General features: G+C 42.5%; 1 protein-coding gene and 1 pseudogene across 3 annotated transcripts in view; one reads left to right on the top strand and one right to left on the bottom strand.

Moving 5' to 3' along the window:
* The window catches only part of POLB (DNA polymerase beta), a 31,883-nt gene extending 20,561 nt beyond the window's left edge, over window positions 1-11,322 (bottom strand). For all 3 annotated transcript variants that reach the window (XM_032143771.2, XM_058433513.1, XM_032143772.2), the window contains exons 1-5: window positions 11,110-11,322; window positions 10,726-10,783; window positions 6,043-6,109; window positions 2,173-2,247; window positions 1,191-1,249 (exon numbers count right to left, since the gene is read on the bottom strand). In XM_032143771.2, coding sequence (XP_031999662.1) covers window positions 1,191-1,249; window positions 2,173-2,247; window positions 6,043-6,109; window positions 10,726-10,783; window positions 11,110-11,170 — 320 coding nt within the window. In that variant the 5' untranslated portion in view covers window positions 11,171-11,322. The remainder of the gene's footprint in view (window positions 1-1,190; window positions 1,250-2,172; window positions 2,248-6,042; window positions 6,110-10,725; window positions 10,784-11,109) is intronic.
* On the top strand, window positions 7,116-8,001 carry LOC116461831 (large ribosomal subunit protein uL18-like; annotated as a pseudogene).
* Window positions 11,323-16,814: the final 5,492 nt, after the last annotated feature.

Raw genomic sequence — 16,814 nt, 5'->3', positions numbered from 1 at the left:
AATCTGGCTCTGCCATGGTTACTCATGTTCTATATTCAACTTTCAGTTCTCTTGCCTAGAAAAAAAGGATAATAGATGCTCTCTAAAACACCTTGTGGTTCACACCTATAATCCTAGCACTCTAGGAGGCTGAAGTGGGAGGAAGGCTTGAGGCCAGGAGTTCGAGACCAGCCTAGGCAACATAGGGAGACCTCTTCTTTACAAAAAATACAAAAATTGGCCACACATGGTGGTGCAAGCCTGTAGTCTCAGCTACTCAAAAGGAGTACTAAGGCAGGAGAATCACTTTACCCCAAGAGTTCAAGGTTACAGTGAGCTATAATAGCACCACTGCACTCCAGCGTGGATGGCAGAGTAAGACCCTATCTCTAAAAAAAAAAAATTTTTGTAATTCTTCTAATGAAAATTTTATAATGGCCTTGAGTCCCCAAGGAGTCATTTTCATTTTCAATATACTAGGTTTAAGAATTTAATATGTTTTAGAATAACTTTCACTGAAAATGCTGCCATTTAAAGAACAAATCATTATATTTAAAGGAATGCCCCATGCCATAAAGATGAGAGCACTAAAGCCTTAATATTTCAATGTTAATCTTTACTTCAGCCAGTGTCAAAAAAGCCCCCCTTGGTACTAGCTCAAATTTTAAGATAATAATCCCTTCATTTAAAAATGCTTGAAGCTGGGCAAGGGGGCATGCACCTATAATCCAAGCTACTCGGGAGGCTGAGGAGGAAGAATTACCTGAGCCCAGGAGTTCAAGACCAGCATGGGCAACATAGCGACCCTGTCTCAGTAAAAAATAATTTTAAAAAAGCTTGAGGGCTTGTTCCAAATTCATGAGGTGCTATGATAAATATCATGCTCAGAGAAACAGAAGAGGCCAAGCTGGAGCAGGAAATAGATGCACACGGAGCAAGTGGTAGTGGAGTTCAGAGGAAGGAGAGGTTCTTTCTGGCTGGGTAACCAAACTGGTTTCATGAAGGAGGTAACATCTGCCGTGGATGGGGACCTTACAGTAGACACTACCTGAAGAATCGGCCTCAGATCATAAGCTATGGAAGGGTGAACTGTATGGCTAAGGTACAGAGGTGGTGAAGTACAGGTTTTGAGAAACAGCATGTAATTTACTTTGGCTAACAGGAAAAATAAACTAACTGACGACTGTGTCTGCTTAAAAAATAGTTCTTACCCAATGCCACTAACTCGAGTCAGGAAATTGATGGATGAACTCGTATCATCCTGCCGAATCTTTAAGAAAAAAAAAGTCTAACAATGATTTAGGAATGCTTTGAGGACTTAAATGATCTTATTGGAAACATACCAGTCTGCTAAAAGACATGAAGAGCTATTTACATTTGCCTGGGTGACCCACACAAAATTATTCACAAGTAACCTAGGGAGTAATAGGTGAATAACAGAGTAACTGAAGATGTCTTATCTCTAAGTTATCCAATACTTTTAAAAGGTCTATTCTTAACAGATCAGAAGTGATATAATTACTATCATAGGGGTGAAATAAAACCATAAAAATGCTTGGGAGAGTGTAAACATAGAAATTCTAAAAGATGGCCGGGTGGGCTGGCTCATGCCTGTAATCCCAGCACTTTGGGAGGCCGAGGAGGGCAGATCACAAGGTCAGGAGATCGAGACCATCCTGGCTAACACGGCGAAACCCTGTCTCTACTACAAATGCAAAAAATTAGCTGGGTGTGGTGGCGGGCGCCTGTAGTCCCAGCTACTCAGGAGGCTGAGGCAGGAGAATGGTGTGAACCCAGGCGGCGGAGATTGCAGTGAGCTGAGATCACGCCACTGCACTCCAGCCTGGGCGACAGAGCAAGACACCATCTCAAAAAAATAAATAAAGAAATTCTAAAAGATAACAATCTATTAGTCAAAGTTTATAATCTCTTTTCTGAATAGTACTGAAAACGATGAGCCAACTCTATTACGGGTGTTAATAGTCTCTTAAATGCCACATAAAACAAGTGAACATTTTATGGAAACAACATTCAAAATTTTAAAGAGAGAATAGTTAAAGCCATCAACTCCACTCACCTCATTTCCTGTGAGTCTCACTACAGTGAATGGCATCGGTCACCCTGCAATGATGCTACACAGTGGCCATAAAGGCAGATACTATAATTAATGAAGTAAACAAGTTAAAATTTTACCTTTTCCAGTTTACGTAATTTTCCAGTTGCTAAAAACTCATCAATCTTTTCAGCAATTTTTGTTCCTACTCCAGGCTACATGGAAAATTAGAAATATAAAAGTCATATGAATATAATGCTTACCAAATCACTAAAAGATAAAGTAAAAAACAGAAAATGAAAAACGAATGAATACCACGTGATAAGGTTTGAAATAAAGGACACAGAAAATTGAACCCCAGTGAAAATAAATTCTCCCAAAGACAGAATGCTTACATGAATGACAAAAGGGAAACTCTGAGAAAATAATTATATCTTATTTAAAATTAACTTTTGTTTTATGGATACACAGTATATCACTGTATAAATGCATAATAATTAGCAAATACCCTACAGGTAAACATGTAGATTGTTTCCAATTATTTGATAGTATAATCATATTCATAAACTTCCTTTAGAACAGAGGTTGTCAAGCTTCTGCATACATCAGCATCACAAGGGGGCACTAGTTAAAACACAGAATGCCAAGTCCCACCCTAGAGTTTCTCATTCACCATGTCGGGGGTAGGGCCAAGAATATGCCTAAGTTCTCAGGGGACGCCGATGCTGCTGGCCTAGACACCTTGTTCTAAGAAGCGCTGCTCTGGAACTGCACATTCCAACATGGTACACTAGCCACATATGACAATTTAAGTTTAGATTAATTACAATTTAAAATTCCATTCTTCAGTCACAACATCCACGTTTCAAGAACTCAATGGCCAAATGTGGCTCGTGGTTGCTGTATTGGGCAGCACTTCTCTAGAATCTAAGTTTTGGGGGAGCAGAGATCCTGTCTTTTCATTTTGTTATCCCTAGTGACTGGCATACAGCTGATCAAAATTATGAATTAATGAATCCTAGTAGATACATATCTCTATTAGTTTCCTTAGGAAACATACGTCAAAGTGGAATTGCTAGGTCAAAGGATATATACATTCTGACAAAGCAGCCTTCAGAAAGGCTGTAACAACCAACACTTTCATGGGCAGTAAATGAGGGTCCTTTTTTTCACATCTTTCTCCACACTGCATGTATTTGATGGACACTATATAGTGTCTTGTTTAATTTGCAACTTTGGTATCAGTAAAACTGAACTTTTTTTCATGTGTATTGGTCCTTTTTAGTTAAACATTCAGCATGCTTAATAACAGGTGTGCCAGTTATTTCCTACTGCCACTTAGGCCTAGGTTCACTCATCAATATTCTTGATTTATTTAATGTTTAATAAATGTCCCCAAATTACTGAAAGCATATTCAAGCTTGGCAAATAGCAATTACCAGATAGAAATGAACAAAAGATTTAGGAAGCAGAATAGATTAGAAAAAGCAAACTGTTCAGGCTCATTTCCTGTATCATAAGTTTTTTTAAAGGGTAATTATTTTTCCCTTTACACATAGTGCTACAATAATTTTACTCAATAACATACTGACCTCAAGCAATTTAGACCCAAGCTACTTTCTATACCAAACATTAAGGAATAAAAGACAAACTACTCATTCTGGAAATTTCAGATTTCTAGAATTACTGAGAAGTAATAGATTAGATAATCTAAGAAGAATCTATTACTTCCGTTACTAAGAAGGAGTAGATTAGATAATCTAGAATAATTTCTAGAATTACTGAGAAGTAATTCTAGAAATAGGCTAGATAGCAGCTCTGTGATTCTTAAATAATTGTGAAAAGGAATAATGATGAGATTTTTACATCCAGTCTTATGCAAAAGGAATTTTGGATACCTCTGTATTCTTTTTAGGAATATACCATAAGCGCAGATTTGAGATGAAGTGTATCAGAGCTTTTCAGCTTTTCTCCAAGAAATGAGCAGGCAATTTGCAATAAACATAAAAAAGGAAGTACTGTAGGGATAAAAGAGGAAGTGAATGGAAGCAGGAGTAGTTCCTGAGACTATCAATGGGTCAGTTCACCAAGACAGAAACTCAGAATTAAAGTCTAATGTATTTATAACTTACTTGGCTAGTCTATTTAAGGAGGATATACTGATGCTGAGAACTGTCTATGCCACAAGGATTTAAAGCCTATATATCAGAGCATGATCTGTACTGAGTAATGAAGTCAAGGTTAAGATGTGACACATGTCGAATGAGGACAATCTGTCACTAAATCACAAGATGTCCAAGATTTATGGTAATGTTATGACTCTGAAAGGCAAAAATACAATGGCAGTTATGGGCCAGGCATGGTGGCTCACACTTATAAGCCCAGCACTTTGGGAGGCTGAGGCAGGAGGATCCCTTGAGCCCAAGAGTTCAAGACTAGCCTGGGCAACATAACGAGATCCAATCTCTACAAAAGAAATAAATTAAAAAAAAAAAATCTGAGTGTGGTAGTGCATGCCTGTAGTCCCAGCTACTCAGGAGGCTGAGGTGGGAGGACTGCTTGGCTGGGGGGTGAAGGCTGAAGCAGTGAGCTGTGATCATACCACCACTGCACTCCAGCCTGAGTGACAAGGCAAGATCCTGTCTCAAAAAAAAGAAAAAAAAAGGGCAATTATGGCTCATCTCCTGAGAAGGTTAAAGATAATCAAAGGTTAATTCTTAAATTCCAGAGGACGTTTGTGAAACATTAACAGGTAAAGAACAAAAGGAGGTGATAACTATCAGGACCTGGACTACTCAAAAGGCATCTCAGGCCGGGTGCAGTGGCTCACGACTATAATCCCAGCACTTTGGGAGGCTCAAGGCGGTGGATCACCTGAAGTCAGGAGTTTGAGACCAGCCTGGCCAACATAGTGAAACCCTGTCTCTACCAAAAATACAAAAATCAGCTGGGCATGGTGGCGCATGCCTGTAGTCCCAGCTACTCGGGAGGCTGAGGCAGGAGAATCACTTGAACCCTGGAGGCGGAGGCTGCAGTGACCCAAGATTGTGCCACTGCACTCCAGCCTGAGCAACAGAGTGAGACTCTGTCTCAAAACAAACAAAAAAGCCATGATAATTTGACATCTTTCACAAAAGATGAATAAGATATGGTCCTTAAATTTAAGGAACTTTGAATCATTTAGTAAGATTTAGATGAGACAACAATCTGATTATCAATAGACAGACCATCTCAGGATATTCTTAGTGATATTACAGGTTGAGTAACCCTAATCCAAAAATCCACATTCCAGAATGTCCAAAATCTGAAGCATTTTGAGTGCCGACATGACACTCAAAGGAAATGCTCATTGGAGCATTTTGGATTTCGGATTTTCGGGTTAGGAATATTCAACCAAATACAAATACTCCCAAAAAAAAAATCCAAAATCTAAAATACTTCTCTTCCCAAGCATTTCAGATAAGGGGTATTATATTACAAATTAACAAGGGATGTGACCCTCTAGAAACTGTGACACAGTACACAAGGCTTCGTGGAAATTACAGAGAACAGGGCTAAATGCCATAAAATAAAAGAGTCTTAATCATGTGCTTATTAGTAAGATCTCTCTGGGGAACACGCACTCTCACTAACTCACATAGGTTCCTACAGCTGGGGATCAGAGAAAAATAGGTGGGACCAGATATGCTAGTGCCACTTGGTCACTCTTCTTAAAAAACAACACTCAAGTTGAAATTCAACGTGAGTACATGTATATATTGTAACAGAAAGAAAGAAAACTATAATTACATATATTTTTAAAAATTTTAACCCATCTTCCCCCAAATGAAAACATTTTGAGCTTGAAAAAGTGTGTATGAAACAGCATGAATGTTATTCCAAGAAATCAGGAGTAGTGAAATCAGCCTGTGTGGGTCAAGGCTGCTTCAGACAGGCAAGTTTGGTTTGGTGGGAACCCACCAAATTTGGACACGTGTGAACTCTTCGATCAACAGGCTAACTAAACTTACCAATTTCTTAGCTTCAGCTCCACTCTTTATTTTGTGTGGGTATTTTGCTATAACAGATGCTGCTTTTCTGTAAGGAAAGAAAAAAAGGAAAACCAATTAGAAATCCAGCAAGGCCTTAATTTTTCTTAAACTGGAATATATATACAAGCAAATATCTATGCTTATGCTTTCACCAAGATAACTTTCTTTTTATTGTTTTTTTGAGACAGAGTCTCCCTCTGTTGCCAGGCTGCAGTGCAGCAGCACAATCTCAGCTCACTGGAACCTCCACCTCCCGGGTTCAAGTGATTCCCTTGCCTCAGCCTGCCGAGTAGCAGGGACTACAAGCGCACCACCACACCCGGACCTTCTTGTATTTTTTAGATAGAGATCATCCTAGCTAACATGGTAGAAACTCAGACCCAGTCTCGCTCTGTCACCCAGACTGGAGTGCAGTGGCGCAATCTCAGCTCACTGCAAGCTCTGCCTCCCAGGTTCATGCCACTCTCCTGCCTCAGCCTCCCGAGTAGCTGGGACTACAGGCACCCGCCACCACGCCTGGCTAATTTTTTGCATTTTTAGTAGAGATGGGGTTCCACCATGTTAGCCAGGATGGTCTCGATCTCCTGACCTCGTGATCTTCCTGCCTTGGCCGCCCAAAGTGCTGGGATTACAGGCATGAGCCACCGCGCCCAGCCAATTTTGTATTTTTAGTAGAGACAGGTCTTCACCATGCTGGCCAGGCTGGTTTCCAACTCCTGACCTCAAATGATCCACCTGCCTCAGTCTCCCAAAGTGCTAGGATTACAGGCATGAGCCACCACATGCAGCCCTTGGATAGCTATTTTAAAATTCATAGTTTCAAACTGCATTCCCTTATGTCTCTATATCAATTTATTTATTTTTTTAATGCAAATGGGGTGTTGCTATGTTGCCCAGGTTGGTCTTGAACTCCTGGGTTCATGCCATCCACCCGCCTTGGCCTCCCAAAGTGTTGGGATTACAGACGTGAGCCACTGTGCCAGGCCCCTATATCAGTTTTTAAAAATTGTTCCCGCCTTTCCACCCCCTAGTGCTGCTGGGCCTGCAGGTCTCTGTTCCACAGGATGGAGTTCGTTAAAGTTGTTAAGAATAAGGCCTACTTTAAGAGATACCAAATGAAACTTAAAGATGACAACATGGTAAAACTGATTACTATGCTCAGAAACACTTGGTAATACAGGATAAAAATAAATACAACACACCCAAATACAGGATGATAGTTCATGTAACAAACAGAGATATCAATTGTCAGATTGCTTATGCCCGTATAGAGGGGGATATGACAGTCTGCGCAGCATATGCACACGAACTGCCAAAATATGGTGTGAAGGTTGGCCTGACAAATTATGCTGCAGCATATTGTACTGGCGTGCTGCTAGCTCACAGGCTTCTCAATAGGTTTGGCATGGACAAGATCTATGAAGGCCAAGTGGAGGTGACTGGCGATGAATACAATGTAGAAAGCACTGATGGTCAGCCAGGTGCCTTCACCTGCTATTTGGCCTGCACCTTGCCAGAACTACCACTGGCAATTAAGTTTTTGGCGACCTGGATGGAGGCCTGTCTATCCCTCACAGTACCAAATGATTCCCTGGTTATGATTCTGAAAGCAAGGAATTCAATGCAGAAGTACACCAGAAGCACATCATAGGCCAGAATGTTGCAGATTACATGCACTACTTAATGGAAGAAGATAAAGATGCTTACAAGAAACAGTTCTGTCAATACATAAAGAATAGCATAACTTCAGACATGATGAAGGAGATGAAAGCTCATGCTGCTATAGGAGAGAATCCAGTCTACGAAAAGAAGCCCAAGAAAGACGTTAAAAAGAAGAGGTGGAACCGTCCCAAAATGTCCCTTGCTCAGAAGAAAGATCACATAGCTCAAAAGAAGGCAAGCTTCCTCAGGGCTCAGGAGCGGGCTGCTGAGAGCTAAACCAAACAATTTTCTATGAGGATTTTTCAGATAAAGACAATAAACTTATGGACAGAAAAAAAAAAATTGTTCCCACTGCAGTTCAGCATAAAGCGGTGACCTGTAATTCTTGCCCACCTCCACACATATCCAGTTTGTTAATCTGGTGACAGATTGGATACACTCTGGGAGCTTGCTGATGGTATTCTGTCTATAATTTCAATGCAAAATGTAATTCAGAGTTGATGCTGATGAGAAGTGACAGTACAGCTAAGTCAAAAGCATAAACACTGGACAGTCTTTGGAACCTTGGATTTTCATTTTGTTATAGCACAAATAACCCTTTATATTTGGATTTGAACTTCTCTCTAAGCACATGACTGATGATGAATCTGAAAAGACATATTTGTAAGCAAAGGAGCAGGCAAGCACAGTTTATGGAGGGGATCATTTCAGGAAAGGCAAGTAGTTCCAGGTCATTGGCGCTGTGAGGCAAAGCCTAAGAGGGAAGAAGAATCAGATCAAAGGCCTTTTGTATGCTATGATGTATTTGGGTTTTATCAAGGTAAAGAGAAAATATTATTTAATTATTTGAATGACAAGATCAGATAACTATTTTCAAAAGAATACTTTGGCCACAATCAAGAGAAATGTCTACTAGGGTAGGGAGGAGCACGCAGGAGTGGTAGGGAATCACCTGCTTTTCCAGACTTACTTCCCACTCATACCATATCCCTTAAGCAAACTGAGTATCTGACTTCTAGAAAACGTTATACCCTTCATGTCTCAATGCTTTGGCATATTTTATTTGTCTAGACTGCTGGCCCTCTCACTTATCCCCTGATGAGCTTCTTCAAACTAAACACCTCCTTTCTGAGGCCTGCTGTGATCCAAATAGAATACAAAGTTGAATATCTCTATAATTTTGAATCATCAAATGTATGGATGATAATACAATTATTTTACTTTACATAGGAAGTCACAGAAGTAAGGAAAGGAGGGAGCACAATCAGCTCTGAACTGTGTGGAGTGGGAATGGAAGAAGGGAGCTGACTTGGGATAAAGACAGTATAGGGCTAAAAATGTGGAAAAAAGTCCAGTGATACACAGATTTGGGAGTCACTGACATAAGTGGCCTTTCAAAGTCAAGAATGGCAAGATTGCCAGGGAAACTACAGAAGTAAGAAAAGAGGGCTAAGGGCAGGCAGACTTCCCGGAACCACAGGTTAACTATCCCTTATCAGAAATGCCTAGGACCAGCATTGTTTCAGATTTTGAATTTTTTTCAGGGTTTGGAATATCTGCATATACATAATAAGATATCCTAGGGATAGGTGAGATCCAAGTCTAAACACAAAATTCAGTCATATTTCTCATACACCTTATGCACATACCCTGAAGGTAATCTTATATAGTCGTTTTAATAATTTTGTGCATGAAACAAAGTTTTGACCATTTTGACTGCCCCCTACTACATGAGATCGGATGTGGAATTTTCCACTTGTGTCATCATGTCGGCAATCATCCAGATTTTAGAGCATTTCAAATTTTCAGATTAAGGATGCTCAACCTATACCAACATAAAAAGGTAAGACAGAAGAAGAGATGAAAGACCAGAAAGAGTGCCATTACAGAAGTCAAGAGATTTTCACAGCATGAGCTAGGGGTGAATGCCACCGAAAGTCCAATAAGATGAGACATAGGTGAGAGGATTTTCAGAGCAGTGGTAGGTCCAGGCAAGGACTGGGACTTCTTAATGAGTAAATGATTAGGTATTAAGAAGCCCAGGCAAGGAATGAAGATTTTTCAAGAAGATTCACCGTAAAGTGAGAAAAGAGGTAAGGTGCTAGCTAGAGGGAAGTTAAGATTGTTTTGGTTTTGCTTTTAAGAGCTTAGGGACTTGGGCATATTTATAGGCTAAGGAGAGCTGGCACCGAGGCTGATGCCTGGAATCCCAGCACTCTGGGAGACTGAGGTGGGTGGACCATTTGAGCTTAGGAGTTGGAGACCAGCTTGGGCAACATAGCAAAACCCTGTCTCTACAAAAAAAAAAAAAATGAAAAAGAAAGAAAGAAAGAAAAAAAAATTAGCTGGGTGTAGTGGCATGCACCTGTAGTCTCAGCCACTAAAGAGGCTGAGGTGGGAAGATCACTTGAGGCTGGAAGGTTGAAGATGCAGTGAGCCATGATCATGCCACAGCAAGACCCTGTCTCAAATAAAAATAAATAAATAAATATAGGCTAAGGAGTAGAAGCAGGTGGATGTGGAAAGAATGAATAGGATAACGCCCCTGGTGAGATAGACAAGGACAAGGACAGGATCCCATGAAGGTGAGATCAGGATCCCATGAAGGTGAGATCAGGATCCCACAGGATCAGCTTCAGACCAAAAGAAAAAATGTGATTCCTTGAACCACATATATTTCACAGTATGGACTTCATCCGTTGTCTTTCATTACGGTTAAAATTACACTGCATTTCTAGTAATTCATGTTTGATGATGAGAAAAATATATATCAGGCTACAGCTATCTGCAATCAGAATTGGGAACTTATCTGAACTGATCCTATAAAGCACTGCCCACATTTTTCAAGAAATACTGAGTAAGGTACCACCCTCGATTCTTGCTTTTTTCCCGGCTCTTGCAGATGGACCAAATATCCACTGGGCCCTCAGTCCTGTTAATTGCCACACTAAACAGGGTATCCCAGAGCGTATGCTACCCGAGAATGCTGCACTGTCCCACCTGTAAGCATTGTACTTGTGGATAGCTTGGCTCACGTTCTTCTCAAAGTTTGCGAGTTCTGAAAGGCAACAGAAGGCTCGGGTGAACAAGAACCACGAGTAAACAAACGAGAACTGTTTTCTGGAAGGGGATGTGGCAGCCTCTAAGAGACAGTGACCACCCGTTTCCTCCAAGGGCCAGACCAAAAGCAGCCCAAGCGATGGCCCAGGTGTAGCCGGCAGGACTGACAACCAGCCAGGGGCGCCGGAGGGAGATCCCCATGGAAGACGACCCGCTGCAAGGAGCCGACCCCACCCACTGGACTGTCGGGGTGGGAGAGAAGGAAGGCAGGGGAAGGGGCTGGAAGGAAAGAAGAAAGCCAGCGGGGCCCGGTCCGGTGCTAACCTGTGAGCATGTCGGTGATTCCCCCATTGAGAGTCTCCTGCGGCGCCTTCCGTTTGCTCATGGTGGCCTGCACCCGAGATCCCCAGAGTGTTCAGAACCAGGGACTAGAGCCCTCTCCCAGCTTGAAGGAAGTACCAGGACTTGGAGACCCACGCAGGAGTAGCCCTGCTCCGGCGCGACCGGCGCGACCGGCGGAACAATGGCTACCCCCGACAGGGGGCGGGGCGCACGGCGCTTCTTGTGACGTCACGCGTCCTGGGCGGGGCGGGACGGGACAAGGCGGGGCGGGGCGGGGCGGGGCTAGAGGGGCGAGCCGTCGGCAGGTGAGGAGAGAGAACCCGGAGGGTTCGTGGACTCGTGGACGTGGACACGGCGCGGGGGAAATAGGCACCTCAGAATGACAGCCCAGGGGCCTTCCTATGGGAAGACCTGGAGTTTTGACCTAAGATATTAAATCTGTTTTCTCAGTGTTTAGCTGGAATCCTTTCCCTAGAAGGGGAAACAGGAGTGCGATCTTGATTCTGAAATACTTGGGCTGGTTGGGTAGCTTCCTGCACAAAAATGTGCACTGTAATAGCGACCCAATGCATGGCGCGTTTTGTACGTGGTCAGAGGCGACACTGGCGTCACACTGTCAAAACTTTCTCTAAGGATACCGGGCAGTCCACACTCCAGTGCAGCCCCTTACGTAGTAGGGCGCTGCCGGAGCCCGGCGTGAACCATGCCGGAATCCTCCCGCACACAACGTGTTAGTACACCTGCCAACCAGTGTCAAAAGATATTTTATTTTTAATCCCCCTGCCTTTGCGGTAGGGACCAAATTAATGAAGAGACCACAAGAAAGGGAGAAGTGTTTTATCTAGATCACGAGCAATGGAACCCTAATTATAACATGACCTACATCTGAGAAATTTACAATCTGCTTGAGAAATGGAAATGTGACCTCAGCAATAGTTTATTTTACAAGCGTAACTCCTGGGTTCATATCGAACTGCAATTCCAGGCAATTGCTTTGTGCATCGAAAAATTAAAATTTGTTACAAAATTATACGTAGTTGCTGTAGAGAAATCTGGAAAAATGTATAAAAGGAGAAAATCAATCAGTGATCTCACCCTACAGCTGAACTATTATTATTATTTTGGGACATACACTTCTAGTCTTCTAACCCAGTCTATTAAAAATTCCCATTATTTTCCAATAAATATCATTAGTTTCTTTGATTAGCAAGGTTGTGGTGATTGTGTTTCCTTACAATATCAGTGTATATCTTAAGTTATGCTTATTGGAAATCTGTAATTCTTCTTTTTTTGAATTTCCTATTCATATCATTTACTCATTTTTCTAATGGGGGTAGTTTGTTACTAATCTGGTAGATCTTTTCTATATATTACTTTCTATGTATTACTTTTCTATATATTCCTACTTGCCCTTTTATGGATAGCTTTTGTAAAAATTTTGTAAATATTTGTATTTTCCTCAATTTATTACTTGCTTTTTAACTTTACGCCTGCAACTTCTTAACTATCTGATAAGTTAAGCTGCAGTGAGCTGTGACCACTCTCATGTATTCTCTTTATTCTCACTCACATATATGACTTGTCCTAGTTTTTCCTGTTCACATTTTTTTCTGTCCAATCTCTATTCCAGGTGATATTCAGATTATTTTGCTCTGAAGAATTATTCCTCCTCAAATAAAAATGTAAATACCTCTGAATTTTAAAAGTTACAAATGTAGGGAATTGTGGGATCATTTTTACAAATTTTTTTGTTTTTTTGAGACAGAGTTTCGCTCTTGTCCCCCAGGCCAGAGTGCAATGGCACGATCTTGGCTCACTGCAACCTCTGCCTCCTGAGTTCAAGTGATTCTCCTGCCTCAGCCTCCCGAGTAGCTGGGATTACAGGATCTCGCCACCACGCCCAGCTAATGTTTGTATTTTTAGTAGAGATGGGGTTTCACCATGTTGGCCAGGCTGGTCTCAAACTCCTGACCTCAAGTGATCCACCTGCCTTGGCCTCCTAAAGTGCTAGATTACAGGCGTGAGCCACTACACCCAGCCCATTTTTACAAATATTATATTTTTAAAATTAGTGCCAGAGAAACCAAGGAAAATAATCCATTATCTGTCCTTATCATCTTAGAACAACCTACATTTGATCTGCTTCACAACTTTCTTCTTGAAATAACTTCTAAGATTCCACATGCTCTGGGTTTCCTTCTTCCTCACTGGCCACTCCTCAGCAGGGTGTGTGTGTGTGTGTGTGTGTGTGTGTGTGTGTGTGTGTGTGTGTGTGTGTGTGCGCCTAAGCACTGGTTCCCAGCTCCTCCTCCACTCTACAGCCTTTTTGGTAAATGGCTTCACACTTCAATCTTCTAACCAGCTTTTCCAACTTGTCCAGTTTTACCTGTTTAAATGGCATGTCTAGCTTGAAGTCTCCTAAACTCATAGTTCAAGTCTTGACCTCCCCCTTGAGTTGCAGTCTCATACATCAGGCTGTCTACTGGATAGCTCTAGTCCATAATAGGCATCTCAAAGATAAAATGTCCTAAAGAACTCCTGACTCTTCCCCCACCAGCTTCTCCTTAACTTTCCCCCATCTCAGTTAATAGCATTTTAATCCACCCTGCTATCAGGCCAAACCCATAGGAGTCATTTTTAATTGCTCTTTTCACACCCCACATCCCGTCTGCCAGCAGACCTTGTCTGTTCTGTCTCAGGAATATGTGCTGAACTGGATGACCTCTCACCCCCTGAGCTGCCACTGCCCTAGCTCAAACTCCCATGATCTCCTGAACTTTCGCCAAAGCCTCCTCAGCGGGCTTCCTGCTTCTGCTCTTGTCCTCTTATAGAACATTCCCCAAACAGGACGGGTGATCTTTTTAGGATGTAGTATCAAAATATGTCCCTATTTATACACCCTCCCACTGCACTTAGGATAAAATCCAAGCTCCTGGTGGGGCGCAGTGGCTCATGCCTGTAATTCCAGCACTTTGGGAGGCTGAGGCAGGCGGATCACCTGAGGTCAGGAGTTCAAGGTCAGCCTGGCCAACATGGTGAAACCCCATTTCTAGGTAAAAATACAAAAATTAGCCAGGTGTGGTGGTGGGCGCCTGTAATCCCAGCTACTTGGGAGGCTGAGGCAGGAGAATTGTTTGAACCCTGGAGGCGGAGGTTGCAGTGAGCCAAGATAGGGCCACTGCACTCCAGCCTGGGCAACAAGAGTGAGTCTCAAAAAAAAAAAAAAACAATTCTTTTCATGGCAGGATATGTGATCCACTCTGCCTGCTCTACTGCATTCTTGTCGCACCTTTCATTGTTAGGACCATACATACATGTGCCTGCTCAGCGTTGTCCCCTCATTGTATGGTTCTTTCCCTGGCTGCCTTCTTCTCATCATTCAGGTCCCAGCCTGGCAGTCACACCCTTGTCACGTTCCTGGACCAGGCCCAGGTTTTTACTTGTGTGTTTCCTTCACAGTACTAAGAACAACTGGAAACTTTCACACATGGTTGCACATTATGCACTCCCTGCTCACTCCTCCTACCAATGTGCAATGTCAGCTCCATGGGAGAAGGGCTTAATTTTTGTTTCCACATAAGTACTCAATAAAGTTAATATCTTAAATTGCAGTTTTGCTGAAGTGTCAAACACGGCCACCTGTAATCCCAGCACTCTGGGAGGCGGAGGCAGGAGGATCGAGCCCAGGAGTTCAAGACCAGACTAGGCAACATGGCGAGACCTCATCTCTTTTACAAAAATAAGAAAAATGTACTGGGTGTGGTGGCACGAAGCGATGAAGCATGGGACTCTTGGACTCACTCAACCATCTCAGTAGAAGTCAGGAATAGAGATGGGATTATCCTAGAAAATTTGTGGAGGACCCTCTTGTCTAATGGCATTGAACTCTGTGACATTACACAGGGGACCCACAAGATTTTTGAGAATGTTACATCAGCAGAAACAGCTTAGCCTAGAAGTGACAGAGACAGTGTGAAATGAGAAAAGGCTGTTGAAATCCTAACTGCTACAGGCAGGAAATGGGCTGACAGAGCTACTGGGCTGCAAACATGCTATCCTTCAAGAAAAAGCAAGAATGACTCCAACGGTAGAGCCAGAGGAGCAGACAGAAGTGATGGATGCAGAGACACAGGCCTATGAGGTCACTGTGAGCACAGACTGAGGCCTATGGAGCCACCATGGGTACAGAGAGGCCCATGGTTCTGCTGTGAGCAGACACAAAGGTCTGCAGAACTGCTGTGGGCCCAGTGGGCGGCACTTCAAGCTAGGGAATTATTTGCAGGCCTTGAATCCTAATGGAATTTTCTCTGCTAGATCAAAATTGGTTGGGAATGGTGACTTCTTTATCCCTTCCAATTTTCCCTTTCAGAATGAGAACATCTATCATATGCCTATTACATCGTTTTAAATAAATTTATCCAAATTCCAAAGTTATTTGGAAGCTGATAACCTGTAGTATCACAGGTCCACAGCCAGAGAAATTTAATCCTAAAATGAATCATGCATGGGGTCTCACCCACATCTGACTTAGATGATGAGATGCAGGACTTCTGAGCTAATATATAGATGCAAATTTGGTCTTAGTTCATGCTGTATGAGTTGAGACTTTGGGAGATGTTGGGAGAAACAAATGTCTTTTCCATGTAGGACAAATATGGATTTTGGGGTGCCAGAGGGTGGACTGTAGTGGGCTGAATGGTGGCCCCCAAGAAGATATGTCCACATCATAATCCCCAGAGCCTGTGAATATTACCTCATATGGCAAACTGTGATTACATAAAACATCTTGAGAGAAAGTGCTTACCCTGGATTTTTCAAATTGGCTCTAAATCCAATGAAAAGTATTCTTGTAAGAGATACACAGAAGAGATGTGACAGAGAAAGCGGCAGCAATATGACCCAGGGGCAGAGATGCAGTCACAAGTCAAGGATTGCCTAAAGCCAACAGAAGCTGGACGCCACCAGGGACAGAACCTCCCTAGGGCCTTCAGAAGGGGTGTGGTCCTGTTCACATCTTTATTTCAGACTTCTGGCCTCCGGAATTGGGAGAGAACTAAGTTTCTGTCATTTAAGCCACCAAAGTTGTGGTAACTAGCTAGGGCAGGTCTAGGAAACTAACGCAGGTAGAGAGAGCAGGCTTTCTTGGGGCTTTCTTGTCTGTGCCCATTGGTCGGCTTCTCCAGCACTCAATCTTTTTTTTTTTTTTTTTTGAGACAGAGTCTTGCTCTGTCACCCATGCAGTGGCATGATTTTGGCTCACTGCAACCTTCACCTCCTGGGTTCAAGCGATTCTCCTGCCTCAGCCTCCTGAGTAGCTTGGATTACAGCCGCATGCCACCACACCCAGCTAATTTTTGTATTTTTTAGTAGAGACGGAGTTTCACCATGTTGGTCAGGCTGGTCTCAAACTCCTGACCTCCTGATCCGCCTGCCTTGGCCTTCCGAAACCAGCACTCAATCTTGAGACAAAAAGAAAAGCCACGGAATAACTACCAGAGTCCTTCCTCAGATCCCAAGGTCCAGGGATAGTCTTCCGTCTTATCTCTACCTTTCAGAGTCTTGTGTTTGTTTATATGACCAAGGAGTTTAGCTGTACTTACTGAGAGGAAAAAGTGTATCTATCTCATCTTTTTTGGAAGCAGACATCCTAACTCCTGGATTTTCACTTTTTTTTTTTTTTTTTTTTT

This window comes from Hylobates moloch, unplaced genomic scaffold (assembly GCF_009828535.3).
Source record: "Hylobates moloch isolate HMO894 unplaced genomic scaffold, HMol_V3 SCAFFOLD_22, whole genome shotgun sequence".
Taxonomy (NCBI): Eukaryota; Metazoa; Chordata; class Mammalia; order Primates; family Hylobatidae; genus Hylobates; species Hylobates moloch.
The sequence above is the reverse complement of the archived record's forward strand: the minus strand, read 5'-3'. Positions and strand labels throughout refer to the sequence as shown.